This window comes from Lactuca virosa, chromosome 8, assembly GCF_052849685.1.
Source record: "Lactuca virosa cultivar CGN04683 chromosome 8, Lactuca_virosa_CGN04683_v6, whole genome shotgun sequence".
Classification (NCBI taxonomy): domain Eukaryota; kingdom Viridiplantae; phylum Streptophyta; class Magnoliopsida; order Asterales; family Asteraceae; genus Lactuca; species Lactuca virosa.
Genome location: NC_136433.1, coordinates 250,584,871 through 250,605,120, shown reverse-complemented (window position 1 = coordinate 250,605,120; position 20,250 = coordinate 250,584,871). Strand labels below are relative to the sequence as shown.

At 31.4% G+C, this 20,250-nt stretch overlaps 1 protein-coding gene and 1 non-coding gene across 2 annotated transcripts; one reads left to right on the top strand and one right to left on the bottom strand.

Annotated features, from left to right (window-relative positions):
• The first annotated feature begins 11,733 nt into the window (after window positions 1-11,733).
• On the top strand, window positions 11,734-13,908 carry LOC145133269 (uncharacterized). Its single transcript, XM_079068207.1, has one exon. It carries the CDS (start codon window positions 12,927-12,929, stop codon window positions 13,839-13,841), a length of 915 nt encoding a protein of 304 aa, XP_078924333.1. The 5' UTR covers window positions 11,734-12,926; the 3' UTR covers window positions 13,842-13,908.
• Window positions 13,909-15,316: 1,408 nt separating this feature from the next.
• On the bottom strand, window positions 15,317-15,390 carry TRNAV-CAC (transfer RNA valine (anticodon CAC)). The gene has a single exon. It is a non-coding gene; the product is annotated as a tRNA-Val (tRNA).
• Between the last annotated feature and the right edge of the window lie 4,860 nt (window positions 15,391-20,250).

The window sequence follows — 20,250 nt, the reverse complement described above, 5'->3', positions numbered from 1 at the left end:
CTTTCAATTTGAGTTACACGTAGGGACTTGGGGTTTTAATTTAGATAGCTTCACGATTAGATTCCCATTTTCCCTTATACTTTATTATTTTTAACTTGTTGTGGGACCTATGTATTACATGAGTTTATCCAAAAAATAAATAAATAAACAAACATGAAAATCTAACAATACAAAAAGTTTAAATTTATAAAAAAATATATATATTTAATTATTAAAATTGAAATGCTTATTCATCTTTTAAATAAACTAATAATTTAAATAAATAAACAACTAAAATAATTTGATTCAATTTAGAAATTTAGAAATTATAAGGAAAGTTGTATTAATGAATTGGATATACATTTATTATTAGATTTATTACATTTAAGCATTATATAAAATTTAATAAAATAAAAAAACCACAAAATGACACATGAATATAATTTAATTTAAATTTACCAAAAAATGACATGTGACATAATTCATAAAATGATGACAAGTGGCAAAATTATTTTCATTTATTAAGTAGAATTTTACCCTTTTTTAAATCTTTTGTGACAAAAATGGTTAAACCTATTTCTCAAAAGGGTATCCTTTTTTATAGACAAAACTGCACAAATGATCCCTGTGGTTAGCTGAAAATTGTCACTTTGGTCCAAAAAAGTTTGGACTAGCACCAGAGGTCCAAACTTTTCATTTTCTTGCTAGTTTGGTCCAATTTGCTTTAAACATTTTTATAATGATGGTTTTGCCCCTGAATTTATCCTTTGTATTTTCTTTTTTGAATATTTTTATTATAGAAATTAAAAAAATACTCTCTCTCTCTCTCTGTTAAAATGTCCTCTCTCTCTCTCTCTCTCTTGAAGAAAAACCCACACACGATGGGTTTTAACCACCATAAACCACCGCTGCCGCTACCCCATCTTCCCCACTGTTTTCTGCGATTAGTCCCACCCACACCTTCTTCGATCACTGCTAATTGATTCCCTCCCTTTTCCCTCGACATTTGGCGTCGGACAGAAAAGTAACGTAGGAAGCCTCGCCACCCCACTGCCAACGTAAAAACCAGCCACCACCACCTGCTACCGTTGAGATTTCCACCAACACCTTGTTGCTTTCGTCCTTATTCCCTCTACAAACCAGTGAACACTAGAGGTGCTCTGATAATTTCTTCATCTGAATCTGGAATCTGATCTGATTCCCACAAACAAATCGGTTTTTTGGGGATAAATACTCACACACAAATAATATTCCATAAATGATAAACACGCACAAATACATTGAGGTAGAAGATCGGTGCGCCACCGTTGCTCACCAGTCGAGATAGAAGAAGAAAAAAGATACACAATCGGAGACGAAGATCGAACAGAGATTAAACAGATTGTGCGCCTTCAGATAACCTTTCTTCTCCGATGATGAAAGATCTAAGAAAGGGATGAGCTAGGGTTTGCAGCAATGATCCTTCTTCTCCATCGTCAATGTAGAATCCTTCTTCTCTAACACTAGGGTTTCGTAAATAGGTGGTGGTCCGATTGTAGGAGCAGGGAGGCATACAACAGTTGTGGTGATGGTTTTGTTGCTTCATCCTTGTTTCAAATCTATATCCCCTTCGGCCGAGGATGAAGTGTGGTGGAAGATTATGAAGGCAAATAATGGTGAAATGGTTATGTCGATGAAGGTCAGGGCCTGAGGATAATGGAGGTGTATGGTCAACGTTCTCAAAGAGAGAGAGAAAAAGGATCGATTGTGAAGAGGGATCGATTTTGAGAAAAGGGGGCATACTGTCTAAGAGAGAGAGAGAGTTTCTTTTTTATTTTTCTTTTAATCAGAAAAACATTTAAGAAAAAAAATAAAACAGAAAAAGAAAATTCCAAGGGTAAATTCGTCATTTTAAATATTTTTAAATTAAATTAGACCAAAGTCGCAACAAAATGAAAACTTTGGACCTGTGGTGCTAGTCAAAATCTTTTTGGACCAAATTGGCAATTTTAAGTAAACCACGGGGACCATTTATGCAGTTTAGTCTTTTTTATATACGCTAATTTTATTTTTCAAGACTAGACTTAAATGTCTAACAATAGTGGAGTGATTTACATACAATTTTAAAGACTGAATCATTTATTTGCATTTCTTATATGAGGTTAACTCAACTGATGTACATGGATGCGTGAGTGGTGTATGAATCCAATTTCTAAAACAAAATTTGAAGTTTTTTCCAATACATTTGTTAATGGGTAGTGTTTGTTTGGCAAATGGATGCAATTTATAAAATATTTTTAAAATTTTATTTTGAAAGTTGAACATTTTCGGATATCTAAAGTTAATATCCGAATTCGCATCCGAAATTTCCGATATCCAGAATTACGGATACAGATTCAGATATTAAAATCTAACTATCCGAATTTTTAGATATCCGGTTTTAAACATCCTTAGTCAGAAAGCTAGCATGCGCCTACTTTAGGAGGAGCAATAAGATACCAATAATTTTTTTATTTATTTCGTCAACGTTATAGATCACTATATTTTGATATGTGGCTCTTAAATAATGAACATACCCACCATGCCATAATAAAATTTTGATGGGGGCTAATGAAACTGAGGAAAATATGTACTTATTTCGTTTTGTAATATTTATTTTACTTTTATTTTGATGACTTTCACCTGCATCATTATTAAAATAGTGATACTACCTCTAACTTATTATCAAAATATATTACTACTTTAATAAAAAAAAACAGCTTGTTGCGAATGTAATATTGTTACTTTTCATATAACTAATATAAGGGTAGAATTGAAAAACAAAATGGGATCCACTGTTTTTTTGGGTGTTTTTAAATTTTAAGCGAACCATGACATTTCATTAGTTATCACCTGCCCATTTGATATAAACATCCACATCGATATAAACGTGACATGTCACATATAATTTATATAATGATTCACATTTTTTGAATACAATTATAATAATTTTAATCAGTTTTTCTATTTTCTTGAAAGACAAATCTAATCAATCCTAAACCATTCATGATTCCACCTATGATTCAGACGGGATTTGAACCATCCAGCTCAAAGAGGAAGACCACATGTGATACAAAGTTTTTGGTGATTGTTATATGATGATATCAAAAAACAGATACAAAGCTTGTGTCGTGTTTTGGTTTTTTGAACGTTTGATATGGCATATTTTCGAAATCAAAAAAATAATCGGAAGAAACACAAACAGTACAAGAAAACTACACAAAAAGTATGATATTTATTATTTATTTTATTGTTTTAAAAGGTGAAAAGAACAAAGACATTGATATGTTGTAGTAGTCCTTGTTACGTCATGCTTTTCTAGTTATTGTGTCCACAAACATTCTCCTGTGCAGTCTGTCTCCTTTGACTAAAAGACATTTCAATTATTTTCCCTAATCATTCTTACAACTATTTTGTTTTCTTTCTAATTTTATTCAAATTATTTTGTATTTTCTTGAAAAATCGGATCCACAAATGCATAAAAAGAATCATGAGAAAAAGAAAAGAACGGTTTATTGAATTTCAAGAAAAAGGAAAAGGGTGTTTCTAGATTTCGAATACTTTTCAGTTTTTGTTTCAACTTTATGTCTATAATTATCCCACAATTTTCTTGTTGTTTATGTGTTGTTTGGATGTATCTAGGTGTACACTTAATTGTTCTGATTATGAGTATGACTTTGTGGAAGTCAAAGACTAGTTAGGGTTTTAAAAGTGATGATAATATAATCACGTCATGTTTAGTTGTAAAATATGATGTTATGATGTAATCAACCATGAACATAATTTTGTATGGAAGGGTTTCAAACATATAACAATGGAGGCTAGAACATTTAATGATGAGCAATGAATCACTACAATGAGTGATGTTTTTAACAAATATGAGTTTGATGACATTTGTATTTTTGCGAAAATATCATATTACAATATTACTTTTTATTTATATGTGTGTTACTAACTCGGTAACTAATACGAACGTACCTCTAGATCCCACCTTTTTATACCATTGCACTATTAATTCTCCTAGAATCAAATTGCACTTTGGTGGGATATTTCACCATAAAATCTAATTCTATTGTAAAAAAATGTTTGGATGCAATCATCGTGACTATTTTTCTGGTCCTTTGGAACCTCGTACCAATATGGTTTTGGACAATATTGTATACTCTTTATCATGCTAGAAAAACATATTTAAGATTGTTCATCAATCTTTCAAAGACGGTTGTCATTTAGCCATTTAGGACAATATTGTATCACATTTTTTGGGTCTCAAATAGATTTTGTAGAAAACATATTCAATGGGTTGAGAGGTTTAAAAAAAAAACTCATATTTGATTTTGGTTCATTGTAAATCTTTTTAATATTTTGCTAGCTTCTCAATAAATTCTATACGTACAAGGTAATTGGGGGCGTGTAAAAAACAATTATGTTTTTCAAGGGTAAAAGTGGTTTATTACTTTCCATTGGATACTCTTTATCATGCTTGGCTTTGTGTGTGTCATCTGTCACTATTTATTTTATTTATTTATTTATTTTTTCTGTTTGTTACACTTTGCCACATCTATCTATACTATGAAAAACTCTTTCTACTTTATCCAAAAAAAAAATCAAAAACACTTTTGAACATTTAGATTTCCTTTTTCGATATTTGACAACAGAATTCAATTTTTTTGCAATATTACTCCAACCAATTGATTAATTCCAGTTCAAGATTTTCAATACTGATTTTACTTTCTATTTAAAGTTATAAAGAACATAAAACCGAAAACTTATATGGTTGTATAACTATAAATAGAAACTAAATTGAATAATATCTTAATACAATGTAGTTGATAATTTATATAATTTCTTATTGAGGATTCGAAAAAGAATAACAAAAGAGAAAAACAAATCAAATACAGTAAATTGTACGTTACATTGTAAAAGGTGTATTTTATTCTGAACATAATCATTTTAACCTTCGTTAAATGAATGGACTTATTTTATCCTCTTTTAGGCAACAAGCTCTGAAGTATGATCGATTGCTTATGGTTCTTTCATATGATCACATTTCGTATAAGCATGAAACCAAGAATCTTGTAGGCTTTTAGCATGCCAGTAAAGTGGCCTTTTATGTCTTTTTACCCTACATATAAATGAATATAAATGATGGTCAACTCCATTAGCAAATGCACAAGTTATTCATGAGTTTGTATACTGTTTTGTAATACCGTTTGTCAACAAACACCATGATTGTGAAATACCCTTTTTGCCCTCCACTTTGGGAGCCAAGTGTTAGGATTCTTTTACACCACTTGGATTGATGTGGCCTTGTGGGGATGTAAATAGCAAATCAAGAATTCATGTTTCATAAAGATTTCTTCAGTTAGACTCTTAATAAAATGTGCTTAATTAGTGTGGTTCATTGTAACTGTTTCAAAAATTGCTTTTCGCATTTGGATCCACTTTTGTGTCGCATATGAAGAAGTACAAGCTTATAAGAGAAAGGAAAAACGAAAATTCAGTTTGGTGAAACTTAAAAAATAAATAAATAAGTTGAACATTAATAAGCCATGGGTTTTATTTTTGTAAAATATAGATGTAAAATCATTCATATGGCTTCCTAAATCTGATGATCGTTTGATGACATGAACTCCTGAAGTCTGACCTAAGCGTTATATAAAATAGTGGGTTAGTTTTTTTGATAGAGTTGGGCCAAAAACTTTTATGTTTATGGGCTTTATAAAGGCTTGTTCCCTATCTTATGGGGTAAATACATCTTCTATGTGCAATCAATAGATTATAATGTGAGTTTTCTTTGATATCTTCTATAGGGTTAAATAGAGCTCCACAAAAAGACCTTTTATTGGTACTTAACATACATTGACATGTTTTAATCCTTGACTAACATCTCATAACCTTATTAACATGAGAAATTAAAATTCCAACTTAGAGATCAAATGCTTTAAAGCTTTGAAACCTTGTTCAACTCCATTAGTGATCATTTAAGCTTCTAATTAGTTAATAACCTCAAATGATCATTAAATACTATTTATGATGATTCAGATGATCATTAAAACAATCTTATTATGTAATTTGAACTTTCAAATATGTGGAACCAAATCATAATCACAATTCCATGCCTAAAACTCCATTGAAGCTCCTTTGAAAGCTTGAAATCCCAATAAGCTCAATAGAAGGTGCTAGTCCTAGATTTTGGATTCATTAACTCAATATAAGGGAAATAAAATCCAAGATAAAACAAGCACTAGATTCGTATACTTTAATTCAAAATTGAAATCCCAAACTCTATGGTTAGAAATTTCCCTAAAACATGATTTGGTCTAAACTTCAACTTGCAACAGAGGAATTGAAGCTAAAATTGGATCAAATGCATAGATGCATTCTTAAATCCCTATTATCTCAATTCCATCCTAAAATCATATTTATGAAATTTTCATAGAACTAGTGATGATATTTGGAGAAGACGATGAAGAAGTGTTTACACTCTGATGTTGTCTTATATTTTCTTCCTTTGTTGGCATTACTTGCTCCTTAGGTTTATCACTATAGAGGATTCCACATGCTAATTATTAAATGATAAATAAACATTTAGAATTAAACACATAACATCCTATGTCATATATCCTAGGCATATCCTAGTGTCATCATCATTATCTTCCTAATCATCTTTAAGCATTATAGTTTAAGTGCATATATAGTCTAAGTACATATATAAAATAAGCATTAATCATCTTTAAGCATTATAGTTTAAGTGTATATATAGTTTAAGTACATATACTAAAATAAGCATTTGGTTCACTTAAACATCTGGTTCACTTAAACTAACGTTTTGATACCAAATTGAAACAAAACTCTTTTAACTTAAATGATTAACTTGTTTTAAAATAATTTAACAATCTTTTAAAATTTTCTTTTGCAGAAGATACGGTCCCACAGTCTTAAGTTGTTATAACATTCACTGTTCAAAAGATTATAGTAGAGTGTTTTCAATATGATATCATAACATCAACTAAAGGAACCACTACACAATCATAGCCTTCTAAACGTCTAGGTCTCCTTTACTATCTTCAAACACTACTCTCGAATTAATACATATAAAAATACATAACTTAGGCTAGAGTTGCACAAAAAGACCCATCTCAGATCGGACCCAAAAAAGACCGAGATCAAACCGGTATAAAACGAGACCAAACTAAAAAGAGACCGATCCTAAAAAAGACCGGACCAAGACCGTCCGAGACCAGTCCGAAAAAACTCGGACCGTTTTGAGACCGACCCAAGACCGGTCTAAAAATAAGACAGGTAGCCAAAGTTTATAAACATATCATTTTTTGTTAATTACATATTATCTAACTTATTTCCTTTTTGCTTTTAATAAACTTAAGTAAATCATTTTAAAAAAATTCTAATCTATCATTTTTGTGTTAATCACATATTTGTTAATGAAAGAACTTGAAACTGAAACACAAAAAACTAGAAAATATCGAAAGCGAACCAAAAAAACTCAGTAACTGAATCAAAAAAGGTGCATGGAAAGACCGTGAGACCGGACCGAAAAGACCGTGACCAGTCCCAGAAAAGACAAGACCGAGAAAGACAGGTCTGAAAAAGACCAAAATGAAAAAATATTGGCCCGAGACTGTCTGGACCAGTCCAAAAAAAGACTGGACCGTTCTGAGACCAATCTAAGACCTCCAATATGCAACTTTAGCTTAGGCATTGGGAATGCTCAATGATTAATACTCATATTCAACATCTTTATGTCAGAAGGAATTGTCATATTTCTTAAACCAATGAGAATCCCAAAATCATTTTGAACCTTTATGTATTGCAGAGTAAATAATTTCCTTTTAAGAATTTAAGTCTTTAGTCTTAAAACATATTCTTTGTATATTTTTCCAAATCATAAGTCATTTGTCATGCATCCTTAGTCTTTAGTCTTTACTCATACGTCTTAAGTCTTTCGTCTTTTGTCATGCGTTCTTAGTCTTTCGTCTTACGTCTTACGTCTTTCTTCTGAAGCAATAGTGAAATAATAAAAAGTCTTAAGTTTTTCATTTTCACTTAAACAATTTAAGTTTTGCAAATAAACATCATTAATAATATAACAACAACATATGCAATGATTTATGCTTTTAATCATTCACAAGTCATCTTGAGTCTTATCTTCACTAGTCTTTCGTCTTAAGTTTTAAGTCTTTAGATAGCGTGTGGAGCATATGTAATACTTAGCATAAAGCACTCTATATATTTGATATTTCTCCTATATAGTCTTTACATATTTTTAAGATAGAAGTGTGATATCGTCACAAGTACTATACATGAGGTAGTGATGTGTTACTTATACATTAGTTTTAAATTTTCAAATCACATTTTATCTCTACTAGTTGTTATACTAGGTAGTACATCTAATCGTGAAATAATATATGTATGCTAAAAAAAGTGTCAAACACAAGGGGAACGAATACGATTTTTTGAATCATAAGATAAAATAATTAATTATTCTAAAAGAGAAAACTAAAAAGGTGGGTTTGTTTAAATTAAATTAAACTTGATTTAGCAACTAACAAAAGTAAACGAAAACAAAGAACTTGATTGAAATAATAATTTTAAAGTACTTCCACTTAGATTATAAGCCCATGTATTTTCTTAGTGTTGATATATTAGAAGTGCAATGGATTTAATAAAGTTAATTACCGATTCTTATAATGATTAATTATCTTGGTCCGATTAACTAATATTAATAATTATAAAGCAACTAACACATTGATCATGCAATTAGCTAACTAAATAATCAATTAACTATTCGAATTATAAAAGACTTGATCCAGTGATTAATCTCAATGGCCATGACAATTAATCTAAGCATAAAATGGTCATCTAATACTTTCTTACATATTTAAAGTTAATAATTATATCACTTAACCGTATGATTTGGTCCATCTCTAGTCCTAATCATTTATTATTCATAAATTAGTTAAGATACAAGTTAATATAATCAGATTGGTCCTTTAGACTATATAAAACCAATTTGTAGGCGATAAATATGGAAACTTTAATACATAAGGTAATGCTATCAATCAAACATAATAAATAATCAAACTTTATAAATCCAACTAATAAATCAAACTATAGTATTAAGGGTTCATCTGCATATAAGCGGAAGAAAACGGTATTAGCCCATTATTATAGCTAGAAAAAAGAACACAATTAATAAGGAAGTGCTAAACATGATGTCTAAAACAAGCTAAATGATTAAACGATGTTACCAAGCTTCGATCTTCAAAACGATACTCCAATCGTGTTCTTTAGCCTTGAATCCCTTCTGATCTTCTGATTTTTCGCAATAAACATGTCTCCCAAGTTGGGTACTTGATTGCATAAGATTTAGGAAGAGGAGAGCATCTATTTATGGGAGTATGAGAAACGTGGAATTGGTGATGCATAAGTCCCATTTGTCGCGTCGCAGTTTGCAATGTTTTCGTGTTTGTCTTGGGCTGCTCAATTTGGTCACAACGCGAACATGGCTATGTCGCGTCTTGCTTTCTTGATTTTTGGTAAGTTTTGATCTTTATCCATATTAGTTCCATTTTTGTTCCAATCTTTTCCTTTTGCTCATCGGCTACGATTAGCTGTAATTATCCAGTTCAAAACATATTAAATATCGTTTATTTTTAAATATAACATTTAAGATTAATTTATTAAGATAATTGCCAAAATATATAACTAATTATGAGTTTATGACAATATTAGGTAGCTAGCTTCACGTACAATTGATGAATGTCTAGAATATCGTCACTATGGACAATGGTCTTTCATCTTTTGTTTCTTCTTTTATCATGGACTTAATTGGATGCACGATTTTAGAGAAAAAATATTTTGAAAATGTCATGATCTTTTAGTCTAATCAAAATACCCCTTAAAATAACATATCGCACTTAGATTTTCATATAACAATTCACATGGAAAGTTATGCAACATCATTATAATAATTCAATTCATAAAAATCATCTTTAATCATAAAAAAGAAATATGTATTCGATAGTTACTCGTCAACTAAAAGTCAAATATTAAATCTTCGTTATTATTATTGTGTCCGATAAATATCAAATCATATAGGTCTGTCGCATTGCTCATCATGTTCTCTTATATGAATTGGTTCATTTATATTATATATAAAAAAATTCATACCTTTTTTTTAAATCCATACTTGATTGCTTAATCCGTTGATCCAAAAACAAAATCCTAGTTAATATTATAATGATTCCATTAAATAAAACTCTCATCAGTTTTACCAATATAAAATTTATGATATTGGTCGGTCACCATGACATATGTATACAATTATACATACATAAAGTGATGTATGCATTTTCTTTTCTAAGAGATTCTTAACAGAAAAATATTACCTAATAGCACATACCGAAATTATGGGCCTACAAATTAAACTATAAACCACCTAATTTGGTCTATAGTTTAACCCAATGTAAGTCCAAGTACTTAGAGCACACAAAAAAATCAAAATTTAAACCTATTTTCAGTTTAAAGAAAAGTGAACGTCGTCAAAATACCTTCTCCTACACTAGCAGTTTTGACTTTTGATTTTGCATCGCATCCCCTTTGTTTTCTTCTCCGTCAATTCTTCCATCTCCATCGGCTCCTTGTTCTCCGGCGAAAATAAACCAAACAGGTGCCTGCTATTTTCATTTCAATCTTACAATCATTATTCTATATTGATCAGCAATCAGATAACTAAAATTGTGGGATTGTCTTGCTATAAATATATACTATGTGAATGAAATAAGATAGCAAACTTTACTCCCAATTTGTTCATCAATTTTTCAGTTATGTGATCTCATAGATATAGATCAACAATCTTGATAGTTATGAGTTATGACACATTTGCAATACAATCAATCTATTAAACTAGTAATGAATCTAGTGGATACGAAATTAATTGTTTGAAGTAGACTCTCATAACTAATTACACAACTGTAATACCAAAAGAAAAACATTTTTTTAAGTTGATTGATAACATGAGTAGTCTATGACATAGTATGAGGTATAGAAGAAAATTAATTTTTGTTAGGGTGTTGGGTGTTGTTGACTATTGTATTTTTTGTTCTGCATATTTTACAAGACCACTTTGTTATTTCCATCGATACTATTTCAATTCTGTTTCAACACATTTAGTGTCAATATCATCTCTTCCTATTGGATTTATTCCTTACTTATTAAAGAGGCGATACTAATGATTAAAAAGAAAAAAGAAGAAAAGAATCATGCTTTCGTGGGATTCACTTATGTTTATTCCTTACGTATGAAAAAAAATGTTAGATCGGTTTCAGAATTATGAGAAAGCAATGTATACATTACAATATCATTATTTTTGTTTATCCATGTATAAAGCATTCATAAACTAACAATTAATATTATGTAATTTCTTGATATAAAAATCTTTACTAAGAATTCCATATTACAATGGACAAATCGGAAAACTTGGTTGGTAAATTATTAAAAGCAGATTAAATTACTATTAGGAATCACTTCTAACAAACTTTATTGATTGTTTCTCTGCAAAAGGAAAAGTTAATAACAAAAAAGGTTAAGATAAACAACTATACATGAGAGAAAAAGATCACTCCATTTGGTTACTTTGCCACACATATATTCTCTTTATTTGTTATAAATAAGCTAGAGTGTTTAACATCAATATTGTAAAGAGAGAAATATAGTTATAATGGATGTACTTGAAGTACCTGAACATGTGCATCCACTAAAGCTCATTGATTTGCAGCTAGAGTATCCACTCTACTATGAAGAAGAAGAAGAAGAAGATGATGATGATGATGATGATGATGACGAGGGTGGTGATCTGATTATTAAAAAGCACTTTCATGGCGTCCCTTGTGATAGGTGTGGTCAAGAAATCCATGTGTACCATAAACACTACTACATGTGTATGGAAGATTCATCATGTCATTTCTCTCTGCACAAATTTTGTGTTGAGCTCCCATCTATGTTAGAGTACCCATTACACCCACATCCTCTTATACTCAGTGAAAATCAAATATATTTTTCAGGCAATGTTTGTAAACAAAAGCACAATGGAATGTGGTACAAATGTTCTAAATGTTTTTTTAAAATTCATGTGATATGTGCCCTAGAAGTAGGAAAAATTGTCTTCCATCATCCTTGCCACCCTCACTTACTAATGTGTTATATCCCTAATAAGCCTATTTTATGCGAATGTAGTGCTTGTGGTAAAAGACATGAAGGGATCTTCTATCAATGTACCATTTGTCATGGCTTCACCATACACACTGAATGTGCTTTCCTACCAAAATCTTTGTTAATCCAACAAACCACATATGATGCTTTTTATCATACTCATCCACTCACCATTTCATATTCCTTCCCAAGAAAAGACCAAAATGCTAAATATAATCCTAAATGCAGAGTATGCGGTAAACGGTTTTCTAATACAGAGGAACTTTGGATATACAAATGCGATAAATGTCTCTATTATGTTCATGTGGATTGTGCAACACCGACAAAAGATCCATTCATGTCCATCTTCTTGCCTCCTGGTAAAAAAATTATTAAATGACTGCTTTTGTTAACTATTTATAATTACGTTTGAGATATACTAATCAACTTTATTATTCTATTTCCAAATTTATATATCAGGCCTTGGTAAAACCGTTAAAAATTACAAAGATGTTGACCATTCTCATCTTCTTCATCTCTCATTCCCGGATGAAACATAAAGCTTACCAAAACACTTGTTTTTCTTAGAAAGTGGAACAAGCAATTATGAGGCAAACCTAAAAGATGTATTGCATCAACACCCTCTAATTCTAGTTAACCCGACGCAAATTGATATCAATGGTCAAACCTCCTCTTTGTTATTGAAGTGCCATAACCCAATGAAAAAGACCCAACTGCTATGCAATGGATGTATCAGACCAATCATATCAAGCATGTTGTTTTACAAGTGTGCTGAGGTAATTTGCAACTTTCCTCTTCATGAGTGGTGCGCTCGACTTCCCCCAAAAATAGATAAACACCGAGGTCACCCACAACATCCCCTAAATCTCATGCACTCAAACATCCCTCATTCATTTTTCGATGTGTTCTGTTGTGCTATGTGCCAACAACCTTGCAATGGATTTGCATATTGTTGTGCCGAATGTGGATTCTATATTGATGTTGGTTGTGGGCTTATACCTGAAGAAATCACACATAAAGCTCACCCGAATCACCTTCTTTCACTAGTTCGATCACCATATTCTTATTATAAGTCTTGTCGTATTTGTCTCACTTCTCTCAGGAGGTCTGATTCTCTAAAATCTCATCTTTCATACAAGTGCAATGTTTGTAATATTTATATGCATCCCCAATGTACTTTGTTATTACCTGAAACAATCAGGCACAAGCATGACAAGCATCCCTTGCACCTAAGTTACCTCCCGATCGAGAACCATAAGGGTGAATATTTTTGTGAAGTTTGTGAGGAGGAGTTGAATCCTCATAGATCTTTTTATCATTGTCAAGATTGTGTTCAGTCCATACATACGGTTTGTGCTAAATTGATACTTCAGAACGAGACATACAATCTTTCTTATTCCTTGAAAGGCCTTCATGATTTTGTGAATATAAAGTTTGGAGACATTCTTAAGAGTGATGGTCACCAACACCCTCTCTCATTTGCTCAAGGAATTGTGTCGGATGGTCGATGCAACATATGTTCTAAGAATTTTAAATGTGATATGATCTTTAAATGTCTCGAGTGTAAGTTTGCAATCCATTACAAGTGTTGTGAGCGTTTGAACAATTTATGAAGGTTCTAGTTTCTCTTCCACATGCATTCTTGAAAACACAAAATATGATGTGTAATTGTCGCTACTCTTTCTTCTTGTGTATCTCCTTATTTTATGTGCAAGATGACGCAATAAATAAATTTAATTTCCCATATGCATGTACGTTAACTACTTTTGCAATTCTTTGTTTCATCCCTAAGCATCTATTTAAAACTATCAATTTAGTTAACTCTTCATATACTTTGTTAATTTGTTCCTGTGGTTGTTTTTGAATTGGAAATCAAATCAATTTAAAAAGTAGATTGTTGGAATATTTCTATTGATGTGGCCTTATAATCATATTGTAATAATTATTTGATTTTCTATATTTACAAAATATGATTTTCAACTTACATAACTATTACTTGATGGAAAGGTTATATGATTTCCCTCAGATGTCATAACATGCACATAAACAAGAGTGAGATTTTCTTTTACTCTTGACGAACCTAAAGAACACAAATCAATTTCTTATGGAATTCTCCATCAAATTAAGACGGCATAACGAGAATCAAATGACATCTTCTTAAAAGATTGGATTCCATCAAGTAAGCTCTCTAACTTTCTCTTTTGTATTTGAGCTTATTAAGAAGAGAATGAGACAAATTGATTTCTGGAACTTAAAGAACATGTGCTAGTATAGCCTTATTGCTCTTAATCAGTTTGAACCACTTTATAAATACAAAATCCTCATTCCCATTTTTTTAACCATTATAAGTGTGAAATTAAAATTAGATTATGTGATGGTTGCATAAAATTAATCACAAAAAATGAATTAAACCAGTTACTTTATGTTAGTATCACTTAAATTGGAGTAATAAGTAAGGACTTATATTGGACTAATTAAACTCCCATTTGTACGCTTTTTAGTATTGGAATGCGTCTGCTATAGATTGATGTCTTGCCAAACAAACCATCAAATTCCCAACAAGGGTAATGGCATGGACTTAAATTGGAGTATTGGACTAATTAAACTCTAATGTCTAATGGCCAAATAGACTAATACTAATTACTAAATGGAAAGAATTAATCAAGTAATGTAGAGTATGCATATGATATAAACTTTTTAAAAAATTGGGCACAAAACCCGATACTTGCTTAGGGCCGATCCTAGACTCCCTTCATGGTTACCGACACTTTATAATTTGTAGCCATTTTCTTGGATGCTACATTGAGAAAAGGTGGAACATATACAACTCTTGATCCTATTACCATGATGCATCTTAATAAAATGATTTTATGCCCTTGATATAGCCTCCATATGCAAAACGTACGTAAACCACCCTTTTTATGTGTATGTATTTATCTATTTGTTCATAACTATTTTACTATAAAAAAAACATAGAACGCATGCCAAGACATAATTCGACTTAGGTATTAAATTAAAAGTAAAATACAACAATAATAAATAAAGTGAAAAAAATGATTAACTAAACAAAATCAAATAAACGTTTCAATGTCTAAGCCGGGGTTCGAACCGGGGACCTCAAGCGTGTGAGACTAGCGTGATAGCCGACTACACCACCCAGACATTTATGTCTAACCGTTACATTTTCTCGACTTTATAGAGTTTCATCTTGGTGGAAATAAGAGATATTTCCGCCAGATAAATTTTTGTTAATTTTATTAGAAAAATATGTTAGATGATTAAACAAACAATGTTGTTAGAATAATAATATCTGTAAAACAAGATTTTCGAGGTTTTCATTTAATTTAATGTGTCCATCAATAGGTTTTTGGTATGTATAATCAATGTTATTTTTTGAGCTGAGAACTATGAATCATATGAGTTAATTTAAAAAAATAATAATATAAAAATCTAAATATTTAAAAATTTTGAATTTATAAGAAAATAAGAAAAATAATTAATTAGTAAAAATTGAAATGTTTTAATTTGGAAAATTTGAAATTAAAAGCTAAGTCCATTAATGAAATTGATATCCACTTATTAGTATATTTATTATAAATATTATATTAAATTATTATGTAGAATTTAATAAAATAAGATAAAAAAACCATAAAAATAACATGTGGAAAAAAATAATAATTTAAAATAATCATAAAATTACATTTGACAAATTGAATGAGAGTGTGACATGTGGCAAAAAAACCTTTATTTATTTTAGTAGATTTATTATTTGTTGAGACTACTAAAATAATTAATAATTAAAAAATAGTTTTAAAAAACTATTTAAAAAATTTATTGATAAATTTATGGGGATTTTTCACAAATTTTCCAAATATATACTTGTACGTTAAACTTTTTTTTTTAGAATTTCTATTTTACATGTTTTATAAAAGTTAATTTTTTTACAATTTTATTATATTTTTTTAACAACTATTTTTTCAACTTTTTACACATTTTTATAGCCTTTTTTATATATTTTTTTTCCCAGCTTCCTCTTACATATTCGATTTTCACATATTTTTTAAAGATTTATCGTTTTTACAAATTAATGCTTTTAATATTCACTTTCATTATTTTAAGGTAAAAACATATAAAAACTCATTTTTTTCTATATATTCTTCTTAGAATTTGTAAAAAAACAATTATGAAACAACATAGTAAAAAAGTTATAAAATAAGTCGGACAAAAGTTCTAAAAAACTAGGAGTGAGCATGGTTCGATTTTTGGCTAAAACCAAAACTAGGGATGAGCAAAGGAACCGATCCGGGAACCAAACTTGGTGGAAAATAGGAACCGAACCGGACAGTCGGTTCTATCGGTTCTGGTTCCTACTGATTCTTGTCGTGTCTTCAAATGTTAGAACCGGTCCTTGAGAAATAGCAACATACGGTTCCGGTTTTTGCCGATTCTACCGGTTTTTTCCGGTTCTACCGGTTCCGATTCCTACCAGTTCCCGGTTCCAAAAATCCAAAAGAATATCGTCTCGGTCCTCGTCCGACCGGTTTCATCGGATTCCGGTTCCGGCCGTTTCCTCGGTCCAAATGCTCATCCCTAACCAAAACCGAACCAAAAAGTTTGGTTTTTTATTTTGGAAAAACCAAACCGTCGGTTTTTTCATTTTCGGTTTTTTGGTTTTATATTTCGGTTTTTCGTTTTTTTTATTTCTAAGTTAATAAATTATTAGATTCAGCTCATTGGATTTTAAAAGCTCATAGTTATATAATATATATTTCAATACAAATATGAAATATGTCCAATCCATTTAAACAATACAAAAATTACTTAACATAAAAAAAGATTGTGCCTATATTTTATATGCATTCTCATTTACAAATAATCAATGTGAGATGGTTGAGTTAAATATTTTCTTTATTTTTTTTATTTTTGAATCTCACAATGGATATGAGATGTATGTGATTTGACTCTTTTAAGACTTTCAAACCTCTAACCTCTCCTATTATATACACGTTTCATCTACACCATAAAATATTAATTTTTATTATTTTATGGATTACTTTATTAATGTTGTGATATTTATATATAGAACGACGTCATTTTGTGTATTTCGGTTCGGTTCGTTTCTCTTTTTTTATGTTAAGTAATTTTTATATTGTTTCTTTAATTGTGTATGTGATTTTTGATAGGATATGAGATGTATGTGATTTTTGTAATAGGAGTCAAATTTAAATTTGTTTTTTATGATAGGATATGAGATGTATGTGATTTTTGTATTGGGCCTTTCTTTTGGGCTTCGGTTCGGTTCGGTTCTTTTTTTATTTCCGGTTTTTAGATATAAAGAAACCAAACCGAACCTAAAAAATTGGTTTTTCTAAAAACAAATTTAAATTTGTACTTCATAGACATTTATGTTTTCTTTTTCTTTTTCTATTATTAGTTTGGTTTCGTTTTTTTACACACCCTATCATAAACATAATTTTAAAAAAACTATAAAATAAAACTGAAATACTCATTCAGGAAAACTTTCAATATCGATCTTCATATAACTATACGTATAAGTTTGTACTTAATAGACATTTATGTTTCTTGTATTAACTTGTTTTTAATTTTAGTTAAATATGTAAAAGTCTTTTTTTTATGTCATTTCATAATTTTCATGTATATTATCAACTATTTTTTTTATCAAATGCAATTAATTTTTCAGCAAATTTATTAGATATCAACTAGTTTGTCATGCAAAAATTAGATTTTCATTTAATTTGTCAATCATAACCTCTACAAATAAATACAAACCTCTATAAACGAATACACAAGTAAAGAAAGAAATAACAATTAAATCCAAAAGTTGTTCATTATTGGTTCAATTCCATTATATAAATCATAATTAACAAAATCAAATATCCAATTCTAGCTATTCATCGTATATCACCTTTTGGAAAACTCTAAAAAATTATTTTATTCAAAAGACATCGGATGAACACCGACTAAAAGTAGTAAACTATGTCTAATTGATATGAGACACTAACACTCCCCAAATACGAATGTTAGACAAAGATGGATTGTATTGAGATTCAAGATCAATATTATCATTATCACCATTCATCTTTATCTGTTCCTAGTGTTTATCTTTCTGTTTGATTATTTATAGGATTATTGTTATGTTCCTGTTTAAATACTATTCTTTGTATCAATTTATGGTTGATTGGAATAAGAGAAAAAAAGTTTTTCTATTATAATTTTTATAAATTTTTTGCTCCAATACAAATCCAACGATCCATACTTGGGGTAAAAAGACTATTTTACCACTCACCTCGTTTGATCCAAGACTAAAGCCCAAACTTACGACCTAAAAGTGTAACGCCCCGATTCTCAGGTATCGATGTTATAAGAATTTTATTGTTTGTAAGGTCTACTCGACGAGTTGGTTGCCCTACTCGTCGAGTAACAGCGGGTTGGTCCGCGTGTTTAAGTGACCTACTCGCCGAGTCCAAGAAGGGACTCGGCGAGTAGGAGCTGGCAGATGAAACCCTAAATTCCGGGGATTTGTACCCTATTTAAGGACCACTTATTTCCCCTTAGCCTCTCTTACTACCTCCCTTGAGTTCAGAAACCCTAATTCGTGGTTGCTCTCTATATTTGTGTGCTTCTTAGCTTGGAAGAGGGATCTTTGGAGTAAAAAGCTTAGAGTTCAAGAAGATTAAAGCAAGGGCTGTTGTAGATCCGGATTCTTCTCTGTCTTGGCATTATTTTGGAGGTAACAAGTTGTTACCTTGACTCTCTCTTAGTTAGATCTCTTCATTTATGGATTTGGGATTTTAGGGTTTTGTGTGGTGGTTCTCCGATTTGGGTCAAGATCTGAGGTTGCAACCTCAGATTTGGGCTCCTTTAGCCCTTCTTTGTCATAAAGTTTCAGTCCTTGTCGAGCTATGACCTTTCCCTTTCCTTAAGCCACTTCTTGAGCTTGTTTTGGGCCATTATCATCTTGCATGCACGTAAAGTTTGCAACTTTACGGGATAAACATGCCCTAGGAGCTTGGATCTGCAATATGGAACCTTTGCATGGCTTAAAAAGCATCTGTATGGATGAAGGATTGAAGGGACTCGACAACTCATATGAAGATGGTCATGAACTCGACGAGTTGGATGAACAACTGGCGAGCCCGATGAAGATTGTCTTGGGCTCGGTAAGTCAGTCAATGACTCGGCGAGTCGGCTAGGGTTTTCTCAACCTTTGGACACGTATAAACGCGACGAGTTGTAAGGGGAAAACTCGTCGAGTTGGCCAAGAAGTTACGGCCACTGACACTAGGAACTTGACGAGTCACTCAGGTGACTCGGCGAGTTGGCGAGTTATGCAAGGAACTCGGCGAGTAGCTAAGGGTACTCGACGAGTTGAGGACAACATGGACTGTTGACCTTGATAAGTTGACTTTGACTTTGACCAAGGGTTGACTATGGGACTTCTGGGACATTTTGGGAAATTGGAAATTTACAAGCATGGTTCTATGGTGCATTTAGGTGGTGGAGTGGTATCGGCAATCCAAGAGCTTAAATTTATCTCCGAGTCGACAGTACGAGGTGAGTTATCCTCACTATACCAATGGGTCCAATGCACCAAGGCTGGCCCTTTATATACTTGTATCTGGATTATGGCATGATATGTTTATTGATTACATCCTGGTAGTTAGGATGGTGGTATGCTTATACTTAGTGGCCTGGTTAGGTCAGTGTCTTGGTTATAGGGTGATGCTATGTTAGTGACCGGTTAGGTCTGTATCTCAGTTATTGGGATGTTGCTATGATTAGTGATCTATTCGATCGGTTTGACTGTTATATGATATGAGCTAGCATATGATGTTTATGTGTACATGTTTGTTTGATTGGGGGTTGGGTTGAGGCGGTCCTGCTTTGTGCTGTAGGCCAACATACCCGGTGAGCGGTCCGGATAGGCTGTAGGCCCTGCGAGGCGGTCCAGTCATGTCGAAGGCTCGGGAGCGGTCCAGATAGGCTGTAGGCCCTGCGAGG